At 48.9% G+C, this 27,913-nt stretch overlaps 1 protein-coding gene across 2 annotated transcripts in view; it reads left to right on the forward strand.

The window, feature by feature from the left end:
* The window catches only part of LOC116372071 (2-hydroxyacylsphingosine 1-beta-galactosyltransferase-like), a 75,812-nt gene that overhangs the window by 10,414 nt on the left and 37,485 nt on the right, over positions 1–27,913 (forward strand). For both annotated transcript variants that reach the window (XM_031821150.1, XM_031821149.1), the window contains one exon: positions 24,033–24,226. In XM_031821150.1, coding sequence (XP_031677010.1) covers positions 24,035–24,226 — 192 coding nt within the window. In that variant the 5' untranslated portion in view covers positions 24,033–24,034. The remainder of the gene's footprint in view (positions 1–24,032; positions 24,227–27,913) is intronic.

Here is a 27,913-nt window from a genome sequence, read left to right on the forward strand (position 1 = left end):
GTTTTGATATGGTAGCTTTCTGGGTTATCCCATGGGGACAGACAGACAGACAGACAGACAGACAGACAGACAGACAGACAGACAGACAGACAGACAGAGAGGTGAGACTGATTCTTTGTAAACATAGACTCAGGTATGTGAGATGGAGGGAAGGACAGACAGACAGACAGACAGACAGACAGACAGACAGACAGACAGACAGACAGACAGACAGACAGACAGACAGACAGACAGAGAGGTGAGGCGGGGGGGGGTGAGACTGATTCTTTGTAGACTCAGGTATGTCAACTCAGGTATGTGTTTTCCTTCTGCCTTGTTCTGATATTGTAGTTTTCTGGGTTATCCCATGGGGACAGCCAAACCATTTTAAAACATTTTTGTAATGAGATTGTACCTCTGTCATCTGGCTCATAAACACAGCTTCCATTTTTAAAATGTATTTATTTATTTCACCTTTATTTAACCAGGTAGGCTAGTTGAGAACACCTTTATTTAACCAGGTAGGCTAGTTGAGAACACCTTTATTTAACCAGGTAGGCTAGTTGAGAACAAGTTCTCATTTACAACTGCGACCTGGCCAAGATAAAGCATAGCAGTGTGAACAGACAACACAGAGTTACACATGGAGTAAACAATAAACAAGTCAATAACACAATAAACAAGTCAATAACACAGTAGAAAACAATAGTCTACATACATTGTGTGCAAAAGGCATGTAGGCAATAAATAGGCCATAGGAGAGAATAATTACAATTTAGCAGATTAACACTGGAGTGCAAGTAGAGATACTGGTGTGCAAAAGAGCAGAAAAGTACATAAATAAAAACAGTATGGGGATGAGGTAGGTAAATATGTTGCGAATTAGGAAGCCGATTCTAGATTTAATTTTGGATTGGAGATGCTCAATGTGAGTCTGGAAGGAGGGTTTACAGTCTAACCAGACACCTAGGTATTTGTAGTTGTCCACATACTCTAAGTCAGCACCGTCCAGAGTAGTGATGCTAGGCGGGTGGGAAGGTGTGGGCAGCGATCGGTTGAAGAGCATGCATTTAGTTTTACTTGCATTTAAGAGCAGTTGGAGGCCACGGAAGGAGAGTTGTATGGCATTGAAGCTCTTCTGGAGGTTAGTTAACACAGTGCCCAAAGAAGGGCCAGAAGTATACAGAATGGTGTCGTCTGCGTAGAGGTGGATCAGAGAATCACCAGCAGCAAGAGCAACATCATTGATGTTTACAGAGAAAAGTGTCGGTCCGGGAATTGAACCCTGTGGCACCCCCATAGAGACTGCCAGAGGTCCGGACAACAGGTCCTCCGATTTGACACACTGAACCCTGTCTGAGAAGTAGTTGGTGAACCAGGCGGGGCAATCATTTGAGAAGCCAAGGCTATTGTCTGCCGATAAAAATGTGGTGATTGACAGAGTCGAAAGCCTTGGCCAGGTCGATGAAGACGGCTGCATAGTACTGTCTTTTATCTATGGCGGTTTTGATATCGTTTAGGACCTTGAGCTTGGCTGAGGTGCACCCATGACCAGCTCTGAAACCAGATTGCACAGTGGAGAAGGTACGGTGGGATTCGAAATTGTCGGTGACCTGTTTGTTAACTTTGCTTTCAAAGACCTTAGAAAGGCAGGGTAGGATATCAAATCAAATCAAATTTATTAATATAGCCCTTCGTACATCAGCTGATATCTCAAAGTGCTGTACAGAAACCCAGCCGAAAACCCCAAACAGCAAGCAATGCAGGTGTAGAAGCACGGTGGCTAGGAAAAACTCCCTAGAAAGGCCAATACCTAGGAAGAAACCTAGAGAGGAACCAGGCTATGTGGGGTGGCCAGTCCTCTTCTGGCTGTGCCGGGTGGAGATTATAACAGAACATGGCCAAGATGTTCAAATGTTCATAAATGACCAGCATGGTCGAATAATAATAAGGCAGAACAGTTGAAACTGGAGCAGCAGCACAGTCAGGTGGAAGTTGAAACTGGAGCAGCAGCATGGCCAGGTGGACTGGGGACAGCAAGGAGTCATCATGTCAGGTAGTCCTGGGGCATGGTCCTAGGGCTCAGGTCAGTTGAAACTGGAACAGCAGCATGGCCAGGTGGACTGGGGACAGCAAGGAGTCATCATGTCAGGTAGTCCTGGGGCATGGTCCTAGGGCTCAGGTCCTCCGAGAGAGAGAAAGAAAGAGAGAAGGAGAGAATTAGAGAACGCACACTTAGATTCACACAGGACACCGAATAGGACAGGAGAAGTACTCCAGATATAACAAACTGACCCCAGCCCCCCGACACATAAACTACTGCAGCATAAATACTGGAGGCTGAGACAGGAGGGGTCAGGAGACACTGTGGCCCCATCCGAGGACACCCCCGGACAGGGCCAAACAGGAAGGATATAACCCCACCCACTTTGCCAAAGCACAGCCCCCACACCACTAGAGGGATATCTTCAACCACCAACTTACCATCCTGAGACAAGGCTGAGTATAGCCCACAAAGATCTCCGCCACGGCACAACCCAAGGGGGGGGCGCCAACCCAGACAGGATGACCACAACAGTGAATCAACCCACTCAGGTGACGCACCCCCTCCAGGGATGGCATGAGAGAGCCCCAGCAAGCCAGTGACTCAGCCCCTGTAATAGGGTTAGAGGCAGAGAATCCCAGTGGAAAGAGGGGAACCGGCCAGGCAGAGACAGCAAGGGCGGTTCGTTGCTCCAGAGCCTTTCCGTTCACCTTCCCACTCCTGGGCCAGACTACACTCAATCATATGACCCACTGAAGAGATGAGTCTTCAGTAAAGACTTAAAGGTTGAGACCGAGTTTGCGTCTCTGACATGGGTAGGCAGACCGTTCCATAAAAATGGAGCTCTATAGGAGAAAGCCCTGCCTCCAGCTGTTTGCTTAGAAATTCTAGGGACAATTAGGAGGCCTGCGTCTTGTGACCGTAGCGTACGTGTAGGTATGTACGGCAGGACCAAATCAGAGAGATAGGTAGGAGCAAGCCCATGTAATGCTTTGTAGGTTAGCAGTAAAACCTTGAAATCAGCCCTTGCTTTGACAGGAAGCCAGTGTAGAGAGGCTAGCACTGGAGTAATATGATCAAATTTTTTGGTTCTAGTCAGGATTCTAGCAGCCGTATTTAGCACTAACTGAAGTTTATTTAGTGCTTTATCCGGGTAGCCGGAAAATAGAGCATTGCAGTAGTCTAACCTAGAAGTGACAAAAGCATGGATAAATTTTTCTGCATCATTTTTGGACAGAAAGTTTCTGATTTTTGCAATGTTACGTAGATGGAAAAAAGCTGTCCTCGAAATGGTCTTGATATGTTCTTCAAAAGAGAGATCAGGGTCCAGAGTAACGCCGAGGTCCTTCACAGTTTTATTTGAGACGACTGTACAACCATTAAGATTAATTGTCAGATTCAACAGAAGATCTCTTTGTTTCTTGGGACCTAGAACAAGCATCTCTGTTTTGTCCGAGTTTAATAGTAGAACGTTTGCAGCCATCCACTTCCTTATGTCTGAAACACATGCTTCTAGCGAGGGCAATTTTGGGGCTTCACCATGTTTCATTGAAATGTACAGCTGTGTGTCATCCGCATAGCAGTGAAAGTTTACATTATGTTTTCGAATAACATCCCCAAGAGGTAAAATATATAGTGAAAACAATAGTGGTCCTAAAACGGAACCTTGAGGAACACCGAAATTTACAGTTGATTTGTCAGAGGACAAACCATTCACAGAGACAAACTGATATCTTTCCGACAGATAAGATCTAAACCAGGCCAGAACATGTCCGTGTAGACCAATTTGGGTTTCCAATCTCTCCAAAAGAATGTGGTGATCGATGGTATCAAAAGCAGCACTAAGGTCTAGGAGCACGAGGACAGATGCAGAGCCTCGGTCCGATGCCATTAAAATGTCATTTACCACCTTCACAAGTGCCGTCTCAGTGCTATGATGGGGTCTAAAACCAGACTGAAGCATTTCGTATACATTGTTTGTCTTCAGGAAGGCAGTGAGTTGCTGCGCAACAGCTTTCTCTAAAATTTTTGAGAGGAATGGAAGATTCGATATAGGCCGATAGTTTTTTATATTTTCTGGGTCAAGGTTTGGCTTTTTCAAGAGAGGCTTTATTACTGCCACTTTTAGTGAGTTTGGTACACATCCAGTGGATAGAGAGCCGTTTATTATGTTCAACATAGGAGGGCCAAGCACAGGAAGCAGCTCTTTCAGTAGTTTAGTTGGAATAGGGTCCAGTATGCAGCTTGAAGGTTTAGAGGCCATGATTATTTTCATCATTGTGTCAAGAGATATAGTACTAAAACACTTGAGCGTCTCTCTTGATCCTAGGTCCTGGCAGAGTTGTGCAGACTCAGGACAACTGAGGTTTGGAGGAATACGCAGGTTTAAAGAGGAGTCCGTAATTTGCTTTCTAATAATCATAATCTTTTCCTCAAAGAAGTTTATCACTGCTAAAGTGAAAGTCATCCTCTCTTGGGGAATGCTGCTTTTTAGTTAGATTTGCGACAGTATTAAAAAGGAATTTCGGATTGTTCTTATTTTCCTCAATTAAGTTAGAAAAATAGGATGATCGAGCAGCAGTAAGGGCTCTACGGTACTGCACGGTACCGTCCTTCCAAGCTAGTCGGAAGACTTCCAGTTTGGTGTGGCGCCATTTCCGTTCCAATTTTCTGGAAGCTTGCTTCAGAGCTCGGTTATTTTATGTGTACCAGGGAGCTAGTTTCTTATGAGACATTTTTTTAGTTTTTAGGGGTGCAACTGCATCTAGGGTATTGCGCAAGGTTAAATTGAGATCCTCAGTTAGGTTTTTAACTGATTTTTGTCCTCTGGCGTCCTTGGGTAGGCAGAGGGAGTCTGGAAGGGCATCAAGGAATCTTTGTGTTGTCTGTGAATTTATAGCACGACTTTTGATGTTCCTTGGTTGGGGTCTAAGCAGATTATTTGTTGCAATTGCAAACGTAATAAAATGGTGGTCCGATAGTCCAGGATTATGAGGAAAAACATTAAGATCCACCACATTTATTCCATGGGACAAAACTAGGTCCAGCGTATGACTGTGACAGTGAGTGGGTCCAGAGACATGTTGGACAAAACCCACTGAGTCGATGATGGCTCCGAAAGCCTTTTGGAGTGGGTCTGTGGACTTTTCCATGTGAATATTAAAGTCACCAAAGATTAGAATATTATCTGCTATGACTACAAGGTCCGATAGGAATTCAGGGAACTCAGTGAGAAACGCTGTATATGGCCCAGGAGGCCTGTAAACAGTAGCTATAAAAAGTGATTGAGTAGGCTGCATAGATTTCATGACTAGAAGCTCAAAAGACGAAAATGTCAATTTTTTTTTTTGTAAATTGAAATTTGCTATCGTAAATGTTAGCAACAATAGATATAGGTCTGTAGCAGTTTTGGTCTAGATTTGTCTCCACAGCAGCTTTCCGATCTTTGGGAATCTCAGACAACACGAAAGAGGGGTTGAAAAGGCTTGTAATAGGGGTTGCAACAATTTCTGCTGATAATTTTAGAGAGGGTCCAGATTGTCTAGCCCGGCTGATTTGTAGGGGTCCAGATTTTGCAGCTCTTTCAGAACAGCTATCTGGATTTGGGGGAGGCTTGGTCAAGTTGCTGTCGGGGCTTTGGCGGGGTGCTGTGGGTGGTGCAGGGCTGTTAACCAGTGTAGGGGTAGCCAGGTGGAAAGCATGGCCAGCCATAGAAAAATGATTATTGAAATTCTCAATTATCATGGAATTATCAGTGGTGACAGTGTTACCTAGCCTCAGTGCATTGGGCAGCTGGAAGGAGGTGCTCTTATTCTCCATGGACTTCACAGTGTCCCAGAACTTTTTTGAGTTGCAAATGCAAATTTCTGTTTGAAAAAGCTATCCTTACTGGTTCTACATTTTCTGAATGGGGCATGCTTTTTTAAGATGGTGAGGAAGGCACTTTTAAAGAATAACCAGTCATCCGCTACTGACGGGATGAGGTCAATATCCTTCCAGGATACCCTCGTCAGGTCGATTAGAAAGGCCTGCTCACTTAAGTGTTTTAGGGAGCGTTTGACAGTGATGAGGGGTGGTCGTTTGACCGCAGACCCATTACGGACGCAGGCAATGAGGCAGTGATCGCTGATATCCTGGTTGAAGACAGCAGTGCCCGTGTTTACGGATTTGGGGTTGTACCTGGTAGGTTCATTGATAATTTGTGTGAGATTGAGGGCATCAAGCTTAGATTGTAGGATGGCTGGGGTGTTAAGCATGTCCCAGTTTAGGTCACCTAACAGCACAAGGTCTGAAGATAGTTGGGGGGCGATCAATTCACATATGGAGTCCAGGGCACAGCTGGGGGCAGAAGGTCGGTAGCAGGCGGCAACTGTGAGAGACTTGTTTTTAGAGAGTTTCTGGAAATGTGCATTTTTAAAGTAGAAGCTCAAATTGTTTGGGCACAGACCTGAATAGTAAGACAGAACTCTGCAGGCTGTGCAGACTCTGCAGTAGATTACAACTCCGCCCCCTTTGGCAGTTCTATCTTGTCGGAAAATGGTATAGTTAGGGATGGAAATTTTGGGTTTTTTGGTGGTCTTCCTAAGCCAGGATTCAGACACGACTAGGACATCCGGGTTGGCAGAGTGTGCTAAGGCAGTGAATAAAACAAGCTTAGGGAGGAGGTTTCTAATGTTAACATGCATGAATCCAAGGCTTTTACGGTTACAGAAGTCAACACATGATAGCGCCTGGGGAATAGGAGTGGAGCTAAGCACTGCAGGGCCTGGATTCACCTCTACATCACCAGAGGAACAGAGGAGGAGTAGGATAAGGATACGGCTAAAGGATATAAGAACTGGTTGTCTAGTACGTCCGGAACAGAGAGTAAAAGGAGCAGGTTTCTGGGCGCGGTAGAATAGATTCAAGGCATAATGTACCGACAAAGGTATGGTAGGATGTGAATACAGTGGAGGTAAACCTAGGCATTGAGTGATAATGAGAGAGATATTGTCTCTAGAAACATCATTTAAACCAGGTGAGGTCATCGCATGTGTGGGAGGTGGAACTAAAGGCTTAGCTAAGGCTTATTGAGCAGGGCTAGAGGCTCTACAGTGAAATAAGGCCATAATTACTAACCAAAACAGCAATGGACAAGGTATATTGACATTAGGGAGAGGTGTGCGTAGCCGAGTGATCATTGGGTCCTGTGAGTAGCTGGGCGAACTGGAGACACGGCGATTCAGACGGCTAGCGGGCCGGGGCTAGCAGGCTAGCAGAAGGTCTTTAGAGGGACGTCGCGACAGAAGAAATCAGTTGTAAACCCCGGTTACGTTGGCACGGTTACCAGTCGTGATGGATCAGCAGGGGGCCATGTCGTAAAATCACAACCGGCCGTGATTTTGGAGTCCCATTGGGTGTCCCGCTATTGGCCCAACATCGTCCGGGTCAGGTTTTGGCCGGCATAGGCCGTCATTGTAAATAAGAATTTGTTCTTAACTAACTAGTTAAATAAAGGTGAAATACATATAAATAAATACAGGCTGTCTCAAGCTGTGTAACCTGACTATGCTGTTAGTAACCCGAGTCGTGATGAGGCAGCATGGCTGATGGGCCCTAGACGCTAGGTGATTGCCATGGTAACATTCAGCAGGCTGTCTGGCGGGGAGGAGCGGAGGTTGTAACAATATCTGCCCTCAGAACAATGACTACGAGATGGTTGCCACAGGGAGAGAGTCCTCTCTCTGTCTGTCACTCTCTCTTTCTCCCCCTTCCCCCTAGAACAATATTCTAAATTCTAAAACTAAATTCTAAAACTCTAAACCTCTAAATACACTATTCTAATTTCTAAAACTAAATTCTAACATTCTAAATCTCTAAATACACAATATTCTAAATTCTAAAACTCTAAATACACAGTCCTATAGACAGTGAGTCACGTGGCTGTGTCTTGCTATATAAATCAGGCAGACAGGCTTCGAGGCATTCAGTTACTGTTCCGTTGACATTTAGAAGGGGCGAGGGACCTAAGCGACTTTGAACGTGGTCTGATCTCCGCTGCCAGGCAAGCCTGATCCAGTGTCTCAGAAAAGAGCTGGACTCCTGGGCTTTTCCGCACGACGCTGTCTAGGGTTGGTGCGGCAAACAAAAAACATCCAGTCAGCGACAGCCCTAGTGGGAGAAATCAGCTCCAAGTTGGAACTAGAATAGCTAACAGACAAATAACATCCAGTCAGCGACAGCCCTGGTGGGAGAAATCAGCTCCAAGTTGGAACTAGAATAGCTAACAGACAAATAACAGTGCAGTACAACAGTGGTGTGCAGAACGGCATCTCGGGAACACACAACTCGTCGGTCCTTGTCACGGATTGGCTACAGACGACCACATCGGGGTTCCTCTCCTATCAGCTAAAAACAAGGTGTCCCTGTCACTGGGACATCACCAACACTGGATAATTGAGTAGTCGAAAAACATTGCTCGGTCCCCCCGACGAATTCAGGTTCCTGTTGCGTCACGCTGATGGCAGAGTCAGGATTTGGCGTAAGCAGTATCAATCCGTGGCCCCTTCCTGTCTGGTGTCAACGGTAGCAGGCTGGGGGAGGTGGTGTAATGGTGGGGGGAATGTTGTCCTTCCTGTCTGGTGTCAACGGTAGCAGGCTGAGGGGAATGTTGTCCTTCCTGTCTGGTGTCAACGGTAGCATGTGGGGGGAATGTTGTCCTTCCTGTCTGGTGTCAACGGTAGCAGGCTGGGGGGAATGTTGTCCTTCCTGTCTGGTGTCAACGGTAGCAGGCTGGGGGGAATGTTGTCCTTCCTGTCTGGTGTCAACGGTAGCAGGCTGGGGGGAATGTTGTCCTTCCTGTCTGGTGTCAACGGTAGCAGGCTGGGGGGAATGTTTTCCTTCCTGTCTGGTGTCAACGGTAGCAGGCTGGGGGGAATGTTTTCCTTCCTGTCTGGTGTCAACGGTAGCAGGCTGGGGGGAATGTTGTCCTTCCTGTCTGGTGTCAACGGTAGCAGGCTGGGGGGAATGTTTTCCTTCCTGTCTGGTGCAACGGTAGCAGGCTGGGGGGAATGTTGTCCTTCCTGTCTGGTGTCAACAGTAGCAGGCTGGGGGGAATGTTTTCCTTCCTGTCTGGTGCAACGGTAGCAGGCTGGGGGGAATGTTTTCCTTCCTGTCTGGTGCAACGGTAGCAGGCTGGGGGGAATGTTGTCCTTCCTGTCTGGTGCAACGGTAGCAGGCTGGGGGGAATGTTGTCCTTCCTGTCTGGTGTCAACGGTAGCATGTGGGGGGAATGTTTTCCTTCCTGTCTGGTGTCAACGGTAGCAGGCTGGGGGGAATGTTGTCCTTCCTGTCTGGTGTCAACGGTAGCATGTGGGGGGAATGTTTTCCTTCCTGTCTGGTGTCAACGGTAGCAGGCTGGGGGGAATGTTGTCCTTCTTCTTCTAGGACACATCACTGCACTTTATACTCCTCTGTAAACTGGTCATCTCTGTAGACCCTGTCGCAAAACCCACTGGTTGATGCTTATTTATTAAACCCTCTTAGGCCTCACACACCCCTATCTGAGATATCTACTGCAGCCCTCATCCTCCACAACCCTCTGAGGCCTCACTCCCCCCCCTATCTGAGATACCTACTGCAGCCCTCATCCTCCACACAACACCCGTTCTGCCAGTCATTCTGTTAAAGGTCCCCAAAGCACACACATCCCTGGGTCGCTCCTCTTTTCAGTTCACTGCAGCTAGCGACTGGAACGAGCTGCAAAAAACACTCAAACCGGACAGTTTTATCTCAATCTCCTCATTCAAAGACTCAATCATGGAGAGCCCCCATCCCCGCAGGAGGCCTTTTGCCTTTTGGTAGGTCGTCATTGTAAATAAGAATTTGTTCTTAACTGACTTGCCTTGTTAAATAAAGGTGAAATAAAAAAAATATGCATGCTGTGTTGTCAAGTTGTGTTGCTGCCATGCTGTGTTGTCAAGTTGTGTTGCTGCCATGATGTGTTGTCATGTTGTGTTGCTGCCATGCTGTGTTGTCAAGTTGTGTTGCTGCCATGATGTGTTGTCATGTTGTGTTGCTACCGTGCTGTGTTGTCATGTTGTGTTGGTGCCGTGCTGTGTTGTCATGTTGTGTTGCTACCATGTTGTTGTCATGTGTTGCTACCATGTTGTTGTCATGTGTTGCTACCATGTTGTGTTGCTACCATGCTGTGTTGTCATGTGTTGCTACCATGTTGTTGTCATGTGTTGCTACCATGTTGTTGTCATGTGTTGCTACCATGTTGTGTTGCTACCATGCTGTGTTGTCATGTTCTGCTGCCATGTTGTGTAGCTACCATGTTGTTGTCATGTTGTGTTGCTACCATGCTGTGTTGTCATGTTGTGTTGGTGCGTGCTGTGTTGTCATGTTGTGTTGCTACCATGCTGTGTTGTCATGTGTTGCTACCATGTTGTGTTGCTACCATGTTGTTGTCATGTTGTGTTGCTACCATGCTGTGTTGTCATGTTGTGTTGGTGCCGTGCTGTGTTGTCATGTTGTGTTGCTACCATGTTGTTGTCATGTGTTGCTACCATGTTGTGTTGCTACCATGCTGTGTTGTCATGTTTTGCTACCATGTTGTTGTCATGTGTTGCTACCATGTTGTTGTCATGTGTTGCTACCATGTTGTGTTGCTACCATGCTGTGTTGTCATGTGTTGCTGCCATGTTGTGTTGCTACCATGTTGTTGTCATGTTGTGTTGGTGCCGTGCTGTGTTGTCATGTTGTGTTGCTACCATGTTGTTGTCATGTGTTGCTACCATGTTGTTGTCATGTGTTGCTACCATGTTGTGTTGCTACCATGCTGTGTTGTCATGTGTTGCTACCATGTTGTTGTCATGTGTTGCTACCATGTTGTTGTCATGTGTTGCTACCATGTTGTGTTGCTACCATGTTGTTGTCATGTTGTGTTGCTACCATGCTGTGTTGTCATGTTGTGTTGGTGCCGTGCTGTGTTGTCATGTTGTGTTCCTACCATGTTGTTGTCATGTGTTGCTACCATGTTGTGTTGCTACAATGCTGTGTTGTCATGTGTTGCTACCATGTTGTTGTCATGTGTTGCTACCATGTTGTTGTCATGTGTTGCTACCATGTTGTGTTGCTACCATGCTGTGTTGTCATGTGTTGCTGCCATGTTGTGTTGTCATGTTGTGTTGGTGCGTGTTGTGTTGTCATGTTGTGTTGCTACCATGCTGTGTTGTCATGTGTTGCTACCATGTTGTGTTGCTACCATGTTGTTGTCATGTTGTGTTGCTACCATGCTGTGTTGTCATGTTGTGTTGGTGCCGTGCTGTGTTGTCATGTTGTGTTGCTACCATGTTGTTGTCATGTGTTGCTACCATGTTGTGTTGCTACCATGCTGTGTTGTCATGTGTTGCTACCATGTTGTTGTCATGTGTTGCTACCATGTTGTTGTCATGTGTTGCTACCATGTTGTGTTGCTACCATGCTGTGTTGTCATGTGTTGCTGCAATGTTGTGTTGCTACCATGTTGTTGTCATGTTGTGTTGCTACCATGCTGTGTTGTCATGTTGTGTTGGTGCCGTGCTGTGTTGTCATGTTGTGTTGCTACCATGTTGTTGTCATGTGTTGCTACCATGTTGTTGTCATGTGTTGCTACCATGTTGTGTTGCTACCATGCTGTGTTGTCATGTTGTGGTGCTGCCATGTTGTTGTCATGTGTTGCTACCATGTTGTTGTCATGTGTTGCTACCATGTTGTGTTGCTACCATGCTGTGTTGTCATGTTGTGGTGCTGCCATGCTGTGTTGTCATGTTGTGGTGCTGCCATGCTATGTTGTTGTCTTAGGTCTCTCTTCATGTAGAGTTGTGTTGTCTCTCTTGTCGTGATTTGTGTTTTGACCTATATTTATATATGGAAATATATTTATTTTTTAATCCCAGCCCCTGCCCGCACATGAGGCCTTCTGGTAGGCCGTCATTGTTCCCAGCCCCTGCCCGCACATGAGGCCTTCTGGTAGGCCGTCATTGTTCCCAGCCCCTGCCCGCACATGAGGCCTTCTGGTAGGCCGTCATTGTTCCCAGCCCCTGCCCGCACATGAGGCCTTCTGGTAGGCCGTCATTGTTCCCAGCCCCTGCCCGCACATGAGGCCTTCTGGTAGGCCGTCATTGTTCCCAGCCCCTGCCCGCACATGAGGCCTTCTGGTAGGCCGTCATTGTTCCCAGCCCCTGCCCGCACATGAGGCCTTCTGGTAGGCCGTCATGGTTCCCAGCCCCTGCCCGCACATGAGGCCTTCTGGTAGGCCGTCATGGTTCCCAGCCCCTGCCCGCACATGAGGCCTTCTGGTAGGCCGTCATGGTTCCCAGCCCCTGCCCGCACATGAGGCCTTCTGGTAGGCCGTCATTGTTCCCAGCCCCTGCCCGCACATGAGGCCTTCTGGTAGGCCGTCATTGTTCCCAGCCCCTGCCCTCACATGAGGCCTTCTGGTAGGCCGTCATTGTTCCCAGCCCCTGCCCGCACATGAGGCCTTCTGGTAGGCCGTCATGGTTCCCAGCCCCTGCCCGCACATGAGGCCTTCTGGTAGGCCGTCATTGTTCCCAGCCCCTGCCCGCACATGAGGCCTTCTGGTAGGCCGTCATTGTTCCCAGCCCCTGCCCGCACATGAGGCCTTCTGGTAGGCCGTCATTGTTCCCAGCCCCTGCCCGCACATGAGGCCTTCTGGTAGGCCGTCATTGTTCCCAGCCCCTGCCCGCACATGAGGCCACCTGGTAGGCAGTCATTGTTCCCAGCCCCTGCCCGCACATGAGGCCTTCTGGTAGGCCGTCATTGTTCCCAGCCCCTGCCCGCACATGAGGCCTTCTGGTAGGCCGTCATTGTTCCCAGCCCCTGCCCGCACATGAGGCCTTCTGGTAGGCCGTCATTGTTCCCAGCCCCTGCCCGCACATGAGGCCTTCTGGTAGGCCGTCATTGTTCCCAGCCCCTGCCCGCACATGAGGCCTTCTGGTAGGCCGTCATGGTTCCCAGCCCCTGCCCGCACATGAGGCCTTCTGGTAGGCCGTCATTGTTCCCAGCCCCTGCCCGCACATGAGGCCTTCTGGTAGGCCGTCATTGTTCCCAGCCCCTGCCCGCACATGAGGCCTTCTGGTAGGCCGTCATTGTTCCCAGCCCCTGCCCGCACATGAGGCCTTCTGGTAGGCCGTCATTGTTCCCAGCCCCTGCCCGCACATGAGGGCTTCTGGTAGGCCGTCATTGTTCCCAGCCCCTGCCCGCACATGAGGCCTTCTGGTAGGCCGTCATTGTTCCCAGCCCCTGCCCGCACATGAGGCCTTCTGGTAGGCCGTCATTGTTCCCAGCCCCTGCCCGCACATGAGGCCTTCTGGTAGGCCGTCATTGTTCCCAGCCCCTGCCCTCACATGAGGCCTTCTGTTAGGCCGTCATTGTTCCCAGCCCCTGCCCGCACATGAGGCCTTCTGGTAGGCCGTCATTGTTCCCAGCCCCTGCCCGCACATGAGGCCTTCTGGTAGGCCGTCATTGTTCCCAGCCCCTGCCCGCACATGAGGCCTTCTGGTAGGCCGTCATTGTTCCCAGCCCCTGCCCGCACATGAGGCCTTCTGGTAGGCCGTCATTGTTCCCAGCCCCTGCCCGCACATGAGGCCTTCTGGTAGGCCGTCATTGTTCCCAGCCCCTGCCCGCACATGAGGCCTTCTGGTAGGCCGTCATTGTTCCCAGCCCCTGCCCGCACATGAGGCCTTCTGGTAGGCCGTCATTGTTCCCAGCCCCTGCCCGCACATGAGGCCTTCTGGTAGGCCGTCATTGTTCCCAGCCCCTGCCCGCACATGAGGCCTTCTGGTAGGCCGTCATTGTTCCCAGCCCCTGCCCGCACATGAGGCCTTCTGGTAGGCCGTCATTGTTCCCAGCCCCTGCCCGCACATGAGGCCTTCTGGTAGGCCGTCATTGTTCCCAGCCCCTGCCCGCACATGAGGCCTTCTGGTAGGCCGTCATTGTTCCCAGCCCCTGCCCGCACATGAGGCCTTCTGGTAGGCCGTCATTGTTCCCAGCCCCTGCCCTCACATGAGGCCTTCTGTTAGGCCGTCATTGTTCCCAGCCCCTGCCCGCACATGAGGCCTTCTGGTAGGCCGTCATTGTTCCCAGCCCCTGCCCGCACATGAGGCCTTCTGGTAGGCCGTCATTGTTCCCAGCCCCTGCCCGCACATGAGGCCTTCTGGTAGGCCGTCATTGTTCCCAGCCCCTGCCCGCACATGAGGCCTTCTGGTAGGCCGTCATTGTTCCCAGCCCCTGCCCGCACATGAGGCCTTCTGGTAGGCCGTCATTGTTCCCAGCCCCTGCCCGCACATGAGGCCTTCTGGTAGGCCGTCATTGTTCCCAGCCCCTGCCCGCACATGAGGCCTTCTGGTAGGCCGTCATTGTTCCCAGCCCCTGCCCGCACATGAGGCCTTCTGGTAGGCCGTCATTGTTCCCAGCCCCTGCCCGCACATGAGGCCTTCTGGTAGGCCGTCATTGTTCCCAGCCCCTGCCCGCACATGAGGCCACCTGGTAGGCCGTCATTGTTCCCAGCCCCTGCCCGCACATGAGGCCTTCTGGTAGGCCGTCATTGTTCCCAGCCCCTGCCCGCACATGAGGCCTTCTGGTAGGCCGTCATTGTTCCCAGCCCCTGCCCGCACATGAGGCCTTCTGGTAGGCCGTCATTGTTCCCAGCCCCTGCCCGCACATGAGGCCTTCTGGTAGGCCGTCATTGTTCCCAGCCCCTGCCCGCACATGAGGCCTTCTGGTAGGCCGTCATTGTTCCCAGCCCCTGCCCGCACATGAGGCCACCTGGTAGGCCGTCATTGTTCCCAGCCCCTGCCCGCACATGAGGCCTTCTGGTAGGCCGTCATTGTTCCCAGCCCCTGCCCGCACATGAGGCCTTCTGGTAGGCCGTCATTGTTCCCAGCCCCTGCCCGCACATGAGGCCTTCTGGTAGGCCGTCATTGTTCCCAGCCCCTGCCCGCACATGAGGCCTTCTGGTAGGCCGTCATTGTTCCCAGCCCCTGCCCGCACATGAGGCCTTCTGGTAGGCCGTCATGGTTCCCAGCCCCTGCCCGCACATGAGGCCTTCTGGTAGGCCGTCATTGTTCCCAGCCCCTGCCCGCACATGAGGCCTTCTGGTAGGCCGTCATTGTTCCCAGCCCCTGCCCGCACATGAGGCCTTCTGGTAGGCCGTCATTGTTCCCAGCCCCTGCCCGCACATGAGGCCTTCTGGTAGGCCGTCATTGTTCCCAGCCCCTGCCCGCACATGAGGCCTTCTGGTAGGCCGTCATTGTTCCCAGCCCCTGCCCTCACATGAGGCCTTCTGGTAGGCCGTCATTGTTCCCAGCCCCTGCCCGCACATGAGGCCTTCTGGTAGAACGTCATTGTTCCCAGCCCCTGCCCGCACATGAGGCCTTCTGGTAGGCCGTCATTGTTCCCAGCCCCTGCCCGCACATGAGGCCTTCTGGTAGGCCGTCATTGTTCCCAGCCCCTGCCCGCACATGAGGCCTTCTGGTAGGCCGTCATTGTTCCCAGCCCCTGCCCGCACATGAGGCCTTCTGGTAGGCCGTCATTGTTCCCAGCCCCTGCCCGCACATGAGGCCTTCTGGTAGGCCGTCATTGTTCCCAGCCCCTGCCCGCACATGAGGCCTTCTGGTAGGCCGTCATTGTTCCCAGCCCCTGCCCTCACATGAGGCCTTCTGTTAGGCCGTCATTGTTCCCAGCCCCTGCCCGCACATGAGGCCTTCTGGTAGGCCGTCATTGTTCCCAGCCCCTGCCCGCACATGAGGCCTTCTGGTAGGCCGTCATTGTTCCCAGCCCCTGCCCGCACATGAGGCCTTCTGGTAGGCCGTCATTGTTCCCAGCCCCTGCCCGCACATGAGGCCTTCTGGTAGGCCGTCATTGTTCCCAGCCCCTGCCCGCACATGAGGCCTTCTGGTAGGCCGTCATTGTTCCCAGCCCCTGCCCGCACATGAGGCCTTCTGGTAGGCCGTCATTGTTCCCAGCCCCTGCCCGCACATGAGGCCTTCTGGTAGGCCGTCATTGTTCCCAGCCCCTGCCCGCACATGAGGCCTTCTGGTAGGCCGTCATTGTTCCCAGCCCCTGCCCGCACATGAGGCCTTCTGGTAGGCCGTCATTGTTCCCAGCCCCTGCCCGCACATGAGGCCTTCTGGTAGGCCGTCATTGTTCCCAGCCCCTGCCCGCACATGAGGCCTTCTGGTAGGCCGTCATTGTTCCCAGCCCCTGCCCGCACATGAGGCCTTCTGGTAGGCCGTCATTGTTCCCAGCCCCTGCCCGCACATGAGGCCTTCTGGTAGGCCGTCATTGTTCCCAGCCCCTGCCCTCACATGAGGCCTTCTGTTAGGCCGTCATTGTTCCCAGCCCCTGCCCGCACATGAGGCCTTCTGGTAGGCCGTCATTGTTCCCAGCCCCTGCCCGCACATGAGGCCTTCTGGTAGGCCGTCATTGTTCCCAGCCCCTGCCCGCACATGAGGCCTTCTGGTAGGCCGTCATTGTTCCCAGCCCCTGCCCGCACATGAGGCCTTCTGGTAGGCCGTCATTGTTCCCAGCCCCTGCCCGCACATGAGGCCTTCTGGTAGGCCGTCATTGTTCCCAGCCCCTGCCCGCACATGAGGCCTTCTGGTAGGCCGTCATTGTTCCCAGCCCCTGCCCGCACATGAGGCCTTCTGGTAGGCCGTCATTGTTCCCAGCCCCTGCCCGCACATGAGGCCTTCTGGTAGGCCGTCATTGTTCCCAGCCCCTGCCCGCACATGAGGCCTTCTGGTAGGCCGTCATTGTTCCCAGCCCCTGCCCGCACATGAGGCCTTCTGGTAGGCCGTCATTGTTCCCAGCCCCTGCCCGCACATGAGGCCTTCTGGTAGGCCGTCATTGTTCCCAGCCCCTGCCCGCACATGAGGCCTTCTGGTAGGCCGTCATGGTTCCCAGCCCCTGCCCGCACATGAGGCCTTCTGGTAGGCCGTCATTGTTCCCAGCCCCTGCCCGCACATGAGGCCTTCTGGTAGGCCGTCATTGTTCCCAGCCCCTGCCCGCACATGAGGCCTTCTGGTAGGCCGTCATTGTTCCCAGCCCCTGCCCGCACATGCGGCCTTCTGGTAGGCCGTCATTGTTCCCAGCCCCTGCCCGCACATGAGGCCTTCTGGTAGGCCGTCATTGTTCCCAGCCCCTGCCCGCACATGAGGCCTTCTGGTAGGCCGTCATTGTTCCCAGCCCCTGCCCGCACATGAGGCCTTCTGGTAGGCCGTCATGGTTCCCAGCCCCTGCCCTCACATGAGGCCTTCTGGTAGGCCGTCATTGTTCCCAGCCCCTGCCCGCACATGAGGCCTTCTGGTAGGCCGTCATTGTTCCCAGCCCCTGCCCTCACATGAGGCCTTCTGGTAGGCCGTCATTGTTCCCAGCCCCTGCCCGCACATGAGGCCTTCTGGTAGGCCGTCATTGTTCCCAGATATAAAGTAAACATCTGTAACAGTGTAATCTGGTTCAGGATATTAATCAACCTACCAGGGTGGTTACAAACACTACAGGAACAACATCCACATGTATCGATCACAGTTTTACTGTTACACCACTGGGTCTGTGGATAGAGACTGTTATACCACTGGGTCTGTGGATAGAGACTGTTACACCACTGGGTCTGTAGATAGAGACTGTTATACCACTGGGTCTGTAGATAGAGACTGTTACACCACTGGGTCTGTAGATAGAGACTGTTACACCACTGGGTCTGTGGATAGAGACTGTTACACCACTGGGTCTGTGGATAGAGACTGTTACACCACTGGGTCTGTGGATAGAGACTGTTACACCACTGGGTCTGTGGATAGAGACTGTTACACCACTGGGTCTGTAGATAGAGACTGATACACCACTGGGTCTGTAGATAGAGACTGTTACACCACTGGGTCTGTGGATAGAGACTGTTACACCACTGGGTCTGTGGATAGAGACTGTTACACCACTGGGTCTGTGGATAGAGACTGTTACACCACTGGGTCTGTAGATAGAGACTGTTACACCACTGGGTCTGTGGATAGAGACTGTTACACCACTGGGTCTGTGGATAGAGACTGTTACACCACTGGGTCTGTAGATAGAGACTGTTACACCACTGGGTCTGTGGATAGAGACTGTTACACCACTGGGTCTGTTGATAGAGACTGTTACACCACTGGGTCTGTGGATAGAGACTGTTACACCACTGGGTCTGTAGATAGAGACTGTTACACCACTGGGTCTGTGGATAGAGACTGTTACACCACTGGGTCTGTGGATAGAGACTGTTACACCACTGGGTATGTGGATAGAGACTGTTACACCACTGGGTCTGTAGATAGAGACTGTTACTCCACTGGGTCTGTTGATAGAGACTGTTACACCACTGGGTCTGTGGATAGAGACTGTTACACCACTGGGTCTGTGGATAGAGACTGTCACACCACTGGGTCTGTGGATAGAGACTGTTACACCACTGGGTCTGTAGATAGAGACTGTTACACCACTGGGTCTGTGGATAGAGACTGTTACACCACTGGGTCTGTTGATAGAGACTGTTACACCACTGGGTCTGTGGATAGAGACTGTTACACCACTGGGTCTGTAGATAGAGACTGTTACACCACTGGGTCTGTGGATAGAGACTGTTACACCACTGGGTCTGTGGATAGAGACTGTTACACCACTGGGTATGTGGATAGAGACTGTTACACCACTGGGTCTGTAGATAGAGACTGTTACTCCACTGGGTCTGTTGATAGAGACTGTTACACCACTGGGTCTGTGGATAGAGACTGTTGCACCACTGGGTCTGTGGATAGAGACTGTTACACCACTGGGTATGTGGATAGAGACTGTTACACCACTGGGTCTGTAGATAGAGACTGTTACACCACTGGGTCTGTAGATAGAGACTGTTACACCACTGGGTCTGTAGATAGAGACTTACACCACTGGGTCTGTAGATATGATAGAGACTGTTACACCACTGGGTCTGTAGATAGAGACTGTTACACCACTGGGTCTGTAGATAGAGACTTACACCACTGGGTCTGTAGATATGATAGAGACTGTTACACTACTGGGTCTGTAGATAGAGACTGTTACACCACTGGGTCTGTGGATAGAGACTGTTACACCACTGGGTATGTGGATAGAGACTGTTACACCACTGGGTCTGTAGATAGAGACTGTTACACCACTGGGTCTGTGGATAGAGACTGTTACACCACTGGGTCTGTGGATAGAGACTGTTACACCACTGGGTCTGTGGATAGAGACTGTTACACCACTGGGTCTGTGGATAGAGACTGTTACACCACTGGGTTTGTAGATAGAGACTGTTACACCACTGGGTCTGTAGATAGAGACTGTTACACCACTGGGTTTGTAGATATAGACTGTTATACCACTGGGTCTGTAGATAGAGACTGTTACACCACTGGGTTTGTAGATAGAGACTGTTACACCACTGGGTCTGTAGATAGAGACTGTTACACCACCATAACCAATAGGTTGTATCATACTCTCTGTCCATATATGAGTGTGATCCTTATTAAATCATAATAAATAATAATTTTTGTGTCAAATCGACATTCAAATCCCTTACAGGAATAATTGACCTACTATCAAACGCTGATTCACGGTGATAATTCAGTGCTGATTCTTCCACTGATTCAGGGTGATAATTCAGTGCTGATTCTTCCACTGATTCAGGGTGATAATTCAGTGCTGAGTCTTCCATTGATTCAGGGTGATTCTTCCACTGATTCAGGGTGATAATTCAGTGCTGATTCTTCCCCTGATTCAGGGTGATAATTCAGTGCTGATTCTTCCACTGATTCAGGGTGATAATTCAGTGCTGATTCTTCCCCTGATTCAGGGTGATAATTCATTGCTGATTCTTCCACTGATTCAGGGTGATAATTCAGTGCTGATTCTTCCCCTGATTCAGAGTGATAATTCATTGCTGATTCTTCCACTGATTCAGGGTGATAATTCAGTGCTGATTCTTCCACTGATTCAGGATGATTCTTCCACTGATTCAGGGTGATAATTCAGGGTGATTCTTCCACTGATTCAGGGTGATTCTTCCACTGATTCAGGGTGATAATTCCGGGTGATTCTTCCACTGATTCAGGGTAATTCAGTGCTGATTCTTCCACTGATTCAGGGTGATAATTCAGTGCTGATTCTTCCACTGATTCAGGGTGATAATTCATTGCTGATTCTTCCACTGATTCAGGGTGATAATTCATTGCTGATTCTTCCACTGATTCAGGGTGCTAATTCAGTGCTGATTCTTCCCCTGATTCAGAGTGATAATTCATTGCTGATTCTTCCACTGATTCAGGGTGATAATTCAGTGCTGATTCTTCCACTGATTCAGGATGATTCTTCCACTGATTCAGGGTGATAATTCAGGGTGATTCTTCCACTGATTCAGGGTGATTCTTCCACTGATTCAGGGTGATAATTCCGGGTGATTCTTCCACTGATTCAGGGTGATAATTCAGGGTAATTCAGTGCTGATTCTTCCACTGATTCAGGGTGATAATTCAGTGCTGATTCTTCCACTGATTCAGGGTGATTCTTCCACTGATTCAGGGTAATTCAGTGCTGATTCTTCCACTGATTCAGGGTGATAATTCAGTGCTGATTCTTCCACTGATTCAGGGTGATAATTCATTGCTGATTCTTCCACTGATTCAGGGTGATTCTTCCACTGATTCAGGGAGATAATTCAGTGCTGATTCTTCCGGTGTTCTGCACCGCATAAAGAATAAAACATTCATCAAAACAGAATAGTAGATAAGGTTATCCAAGCAGTAATCATAACCTGAAACAACAACAATTCCTACTTTATCTGGGATCAGGTGCTGCCAATGGGAGGGAGGGAGGGAGAGGGAGGGAGAGAGAGAGAGAGGGAGAGTTAGGGAGAGAGAGAGTTAGGGAAGGAGGGAGAGAGAGAGAGGGAGAGAGAGAGAGGGAGAGTTAGGGAGAGAGAGAGTTAGGGAAGGAGGGAGAGAGAGAGAGGGAGAGAGAGAGAGGGAGAGTTGGGGAGAGAGAGAGAGTTAGGGAGGGACAGAGAGAGAGGGAGAGAGAGAGGGAGAGAGAGGTAAGTTTGTAGCTCACCACATAATCTTACCAGGTCATGTCTATCGCTACCTAACAAAACCTCTACCACTCACACACAGATCAAATTACATAACAGCGCCACAGGTGACCCGCTGTTAGAAAGCCTGTCAGATACACATCTGAATCCCAAATGGCATATTATTCCCATAAGGCCCTGGTCTAAAGTAGTGCACTATGAAGGGAGTAGGGTTTCATAGGACTCTGGTCTAAAGTAGTGCACTATGAAGGGAACAGGGTTCCATAGGACTCTGGTCTAAAGTAGTGCACTATGAAGGGAACAGGGTTCCATAGGACTCTGGTCTAAAGTAGTGCACTATGAAGGGAACAGGGTTTCATAGGACTCTGGTCTAAATTAGTGCACTATGAAGGGAACAGGGTTCCATAGGACTCTGGTCTAAAGTAGTGCACTATGAAGGGAACAGGGTTCCATAGGACTCTGGTCTAAAGTAGTGCACTATGAAGGGAACAGGGTTTCATAGGATTCTGGTCTAAAGTAGTGCACTATGAAGGGAACAGGGTTTCATAGCACTCTGGTCTAAAGTAGTGCACTATGAAGGGAACAGGGCTCTGGTCTAAAGTAGTGCACTATGAAGGGAACAGGGTAGAATAGGACTATGGTCTAAATTAGTGCACTATGAAGGGAACAGGGTTCCATAGGACTCTGGTCTAAAGTAGTGCACTATGAAGGGAACAGGGTTCCATAAGACTCTGGTCTAAAGTAGTGCACTATGAAGGGAACAGGGTTCCATAGGACTCTGGTCTAAAGTAGTGCACTATGAAGGGAACAGGGTTCCATAGGACTCTGGTCTAAAGTAGTGCACTATGAAGGGAACAGGGTTTCATAGGACTCTGGTCTAAAGTAGTGCACTATGAAGGGAACAGGGTTTCATAGCACTCTGGTCTAAAGTAGTGCACTATGAAGGGAACAGGGCTCTGGTCTAAAGTAGTGCACTATGAAGGGAACAGGGTAGAATAGGACTATGGTCTAAATTAGTGCACTATGAAGGGAACAGGGTTCCATAGGACTCTGGTCTAAAGTAGTGCACTATGAAGGGAACAGGGTTCCATAAGACTCTGGTCTAAAGTAGTGCACTATGAAGGGAGTAGGGTTCCATAGGACTCTGGTCTAAAGTAGTGCACTATGAAGGGAGTAGGGTTTCATATGACTCTGGTCTAAAGTAGTGCACTATGAAGGGAACAGGGAAACATTTGGAACTCACTAATCATGAGTCTGACAACACACCCTCATAACGCCTCCTAACCACTAATCAGTTACCTATTGTATATTTAGACCGTTTAGTCACACACACGCACACACACACACACTGTAAACTGAGTGTTAGATTCAACAGTATAGAGAGAGAAAGAGAGAGAGATCCTGATATTGATCCTGATAAATATGTGTTCTGTCCTGATGTCATTGATCCTGTTATTGATCCTGATTCAATCTGATAAATATGTGTTCTGTCCTGATGTCATTGATCCTGTTATTGATCCTGATTCAATCTGATAAATATGTGTTCTGTCCTGATGTTATTGATCCTGATACAGCCTGATAAATTTGTGTTCTCTCCGGATGTTATTGATCCTGATAAATATGTGTTCTGTCCTGATGTTATTGATCCTGATACAGCCTGATAAATTTGTGTTCTGTCCTGATGTTATTGATCCTGATACAGCCTGATAAATTTGTGTTCTCTCCTGATGTTATTGATCCTGATAAATATGTGTTCTCTCCTGATGTTATTGATCCTGATAAATACGTGTTCTCTCCTTATGTTATTGATCCTGATAAATATGTGTTCTGTCCTGATGTTATTGATCCTGATAAATATGTGTTCTGTCCTGATATTGATCCTGATACAGCCTGAGAAATATGTGTTCTGTCCTGATGTTATTGATCCTGATAAATATGTGTTCTGTCCTGATGATATTGATCCCGATAAATATGTGTTCTGTCCTGATGTTATTGATCCTGATAAATATGTGTTCTGTCCTGATGATATTGATCCTGATAAATATGTGTTCTGTCCTGATGTTATTGATCCTGATAAATATGTGTTCTGTCCTGATGATATTGATCCTGATAAATATGTGTTCTGTCCTGATGTTATTGATCCTGATAAATATGTGTTCTGTCCTGATGATATTGATCCCGATAAATATGTGTTCTGTCCTGATGTTATTGATCCTGATAAATATGTGTTCTGTCCTGATGTTTTTGATCCTGATAAATATGTGTTCTGTCCTGATGTTATTGATCCTGATAAATATGTGTTCTGTCCTGATGTTATTGATCCTGATAAATATGTGTTCTGTCCTGATGATATTGATCCTGATACAGCCTGAGAAATATGTGTTCTGTCCTGATGTTATTGATCCTGATACAGCCTGAGAAATATGTATTCTGTCCTGATGTTATTGATCCTGATAAATATGTGTTCTGTCCTGATGTTATTGATCCTGATAAATATGTGTTCTGTCCTGATGTTATTGATCCTGATAAATATGTGTTCTGTCCTGATGTCATTGATCCTGTTATTGATCCTGATTCAGCCTGATAAATATGTGTTCTGTCCTGATGTTATTGATCCTGATTCAGCCTGATAAATATGTGTTCTGTCCTGATGTTATTGATCCTGATACAGCCTGATACATTTGTGTTCTCTCCTGATGTTATTGATCCTGATAAATATGTGTTCTGTCCTGATGTTATTGATCCTGATAAATACATGTTCTGTCCTGATGTTATTGATCCTGATACAGCCTGATAAATACGTGTTCTGTCCTCCTCTTGTTGTTATGACAACTACCTCATTTTTTTCTCTCTTCCTGTCCTCCCCGCTGTTCCTCCCAGACATGCACCCTCCCCCGTCGCTCCTCTCCCTCCTCCTCCACCTCTCCCTGTACCCCAGTGCATGCTGGTCCTCCAGGATCATCGTAGTCCCTCCCATCATGTTTGAGTCCCATCTCTACATCTTCAAGACCCTGGCCACAGAACTCCACCTCCAGGGACATGATACTTCCTTCCTGCTGTCAGAGGGGCGCCAGGTAACATTGTGTTACTAAGTAGCAGGGTCATTGGTGTCAGAGGTGGGCCAGGTAACATTGTGTTACTAAGTAGAGGGTCATTGGTGTCAGAGGTGGGCCAGGTAACATTGTGTTACTAAGTAGAGGGTCAGAGGTGGGCCAGGTAACATTGTGTTACTAAGTAGAGGGTCAGAGGTGGGCCAGGTAACATTGTGTTACTAAGTAGAGGGTCAGAGGTGGGCCAGGTATCATTGTGTTACTAAGTAGCAGGGGCATTGGTGTCAGAGGTGGGCCAGGTACCATTGTGTTACTAAGTAGAGGGTCAGAGGTGGGCCAGGTAACATTGTGTTATTAAGTAGAGGGTCAGAGGTGGGCCAGGTAACATTGTGTTACTAAGTTGAGGGTCAGAGGTGGGCCAGGTATCATTGTGTTACTAAGTAGCAGGGTCATTGGTGTCAGAGGTGGGCCAGGTAACATTGTGTTACTAAGTAGAGGGTCAGAGGTGGGCCAGGTAACATTGTGATACTAAGTAGCAGGGTCATTGGTGTCAGAGGTGGGCCAGGTAACATTGTGATACTAAGTAGCAGGGTCATTGGTGTCAGAGGTGGGCCAGGTAACATTGTGTTACTAAGTAGAGGTTCAGAGGTGGGCCAGGTAACATTGTGATACTAAGTAGCAGGGTCATTGGTGTCAGAGGTGGGCCAGGTAACATTGTGTTACTAAGTAGCAGGGTCATTGGTGTCAGAGGTGGGCCAGGTAACATTGTGATACTAAGTAGAGGGTCAGAGGTGGGCCAGGTAACATTGTGTTACTAAGTAGAGGGTCAGAGGTGGGCCAGGTATCATTGTGTTACTAAGTAGAGGGTCAGAGGTGGGCCAGGTAACATTGTGTTACTAAGTAGAGGGTCAGAGGTGGGCCAGGTATCATTGTGTTACTAAGTAGCAGGGTCATTGGTGTCAGAGGTGGGCCAGGTAACATTGTGTTACTAAGTAGAGGGTCAGAGGTGGGCCAGGTAACATTGTGATACTAAGTAGCAGGGTCATTGGTGTCAGAGGTGGGCCAGGCAACATTGTGTTACTAAGTAGAGGGTCAGAGGTGGGCCAGGTAACATTGTGATACTAAGTAGCAGGGTCATTGGTGTCAGAGGTGGGCCAGGTAACATTGTGTTACTAAGTAGAGGGTCAGAGGTGGGCCAGGTAACATTGTGTTACTAAGTAAAGGGTCAGAGGTGGTCCAGGTAACATTGTGATACTAAGTAGCAGGGTCATTGGTGTCAGAGGTGGGCCAGGTAACATTGTGTTACTAAGTAGCAGGGTCATTGGTGTCAGAGGTGGGCCAGGTAACATTGTGTTACTAAGTAGCAGGGTCATTGGTGTCAGAGGTGGGCCAGGTAACATTGTGTTACTAAGTAGCAGGGTCATTGGTGTCAGAGGTGGGCCAGGTAACATTGTGTTACTAAGTAGCAGGGTCATTGGTGTCAGAGGTGGGCCAGGTATCATTGTGTTACTAAGTAGAGGGTCAGAGGTGGGCCAGGTAACATTGTGTTACTAAGTAGAGGGTCAGAGTTGGGCCAGGTATCATTGTGTTACTAAGTAGCAGGGTCATTGGTGTCAGAGGTGGGCCAGGTAACATTGTGTTACTAAGTAGAGGGTCAGAGGTGGGCCAGGTAACATTGTGATACTAAGTAGCAGGGTCATTGGTGTCAGAGGTGGGCCAGGCAACATTGTGTTACTAAGTAGAGGGTCAGAGGTGGGCCAGGTAACATTGTGATACTAAGTAGCAGGGTCATTGGTGTCAGAGGTGGGCCAGGTAACATTGTGTTACTAAGTAGAGGGTCAGAGGTGGGCCAGGTAACATTGTGATACTAAGTAGCAGGGTCATTGGTGTCAGAGGTGGGCCAGGTAACATTGTGTTACTAAGTAGCAGGGTCATTGGTGTCAGAGGTGGGCCAGGTAACATTGTGTTACTAAGTAGCAGGGTCAGAGGTGGGCCAGGTAACATTGTGATGCTAAGTAGCAGGGTCATTGTACTGAACGTAAGGTCATTTCCACGGTAACAGAATTGCAATTTTTTTACTTAAAATGTCTGCCTAAGAAAAACCACTGATTTCAAAGTTTAACAAACCAAACGACTCTATGCACAATGACTACTTTTAACAATTTAAATGGAACATTTTACTAAAACATATTTCCTTAAAATCTCCCAGTTTTCTTGTGGCCACGTTTTCAAAAAAAAACCTCGTAAATATATTCTCCCAGGGTTAATTCACCACATGATGTGTTAGTGTTGAGGGTGACAAAGGGTTTCCTTTGTCACTGTAGGTTCTAACGTACACAGTCATTAAACACTGTTTACCATCTCTGTGGGTTACTTAGGCCCTGTAAATTAAACTAACAAGCAGCTCCATTATGGCTGACTGGAACGCCTTTACAGAACCTGTTAGCTGTTGATCAGGGGAGCCTCCTCTAGAACCTGTTAGCTGTTGATCAGGGAACTACCTCTAGAACCTGTTAGCTGTTGATCAGGGGAGCTGCGTCTAGAACCTGTTAGCTGTTGATCAGGGGAGCTGCCTCTAGAACCTGTTCGCTGTTGATCAGGGGAGCTACCTCTAGAACCTGTTAGCTGTTGATCAGGTGAGCTACCTCTGGAACCTGTTAGCTGTTGATCAGGAGAGCTACCTCTGGAACCTGTTAGCTGTTGATCAGGAGAGCTACCTCTAGAACCTGTTAGCTGTTGATCAGGGGAGCTACCTCTAGAACCTGTTAGCTGTTGATAAGGGGAGCTGCCTCTAGAACCTGTTAGCTGTGTATGCTGAGGGGCTCCCAGCAGCCCTTATAGAGTCTCCCCATGTTTAATCCATTCTGAGGGGCTGTTAGCTGTAGTAACCTAGTACTGTTAGCTGTAGTAGTCTAGACTGTTAGCTGTAGTAGTCTAGTACTGTTAGCTGTAGTAGTCTAGTACTGTTAGCTGTAGTAGTCTAGTACTGTTAGCTGTAGTAGTCTAGTACTGTTAGCTGTAGTAGTCTAGTACTGTTAGCTGTAGTAGTCTAGTATTGTTAGCTGTAGTAGTCTAGTACTGTTAGCTGTAGTAGTCTAGTAGTGTTAGCTGTAGTAGTCTAGTACTGTTAGCTGTAGTAACCTAGTACTGTTAGCTGTAGTAGTCTAGTAGTGTTAGCTGTAGTAGTCTAGTACTGTTAGCTGTAGTAGTCTAGTACTGTTAGCTGTAGTAACCTAGTACTGTTAGCTGTAGTAGTCTGGTACTGTTAGCTGTAGTAGTCTAGTAACCTAGTACTGTTAGCTGTAGTAGTCTAGTACTGTTAGCTGTAGTAGTCTAGTAACCTAGTACTGTTAGCTGTAGTAGTCTAGTACTGTTAGCTGTAGTAGTCTAGTACTGTTAGCTGTAGTAGTCTAGTACTGTTAGCTGTAGTAGTCTAGTACTGTTAGCTGTAGTAACCTACTACTGTTAGCTGTAGTAACCTAGTACTGTTAGCTGTAGTAGTCTAGTACTGTTAGCTGTAGTAGTCTAGTACTGTTAGCTATAGTAGTCTAGTACTGTTAGCTGTAGTAGTCTAGTACTGTTAGCAGTAGTAGTCTAGTACTGTTAGCTGTAGTAGTCTAGTACTGTTAGCTGTAGTAGTCTAGTACTGTTAGCTGTAGTAGTCTAGTACTGTTAGCTGTAGTAGTCTAGTACTGTTAGCTGTAGTAGTCT

The sequence above is a fragment of the Oncorhynchus kisutch genome, unplaced genomic scaffold (genome assembly GCF_002021735.2).
Source record: "Oncorhynchus kisutch isolate 150728-3 unplaced genomic scaffold, Okis_V2 scaffold3885, whole genome shotgun sequence".
In the NCBI taxonomy this organism is placed as follows: Eukaryota; Metazoa; Chordata; class Actinopteri; order Salmoniformes; family Salmonidae; genus Oncorhynchus; species Oncorhynchus kisutch.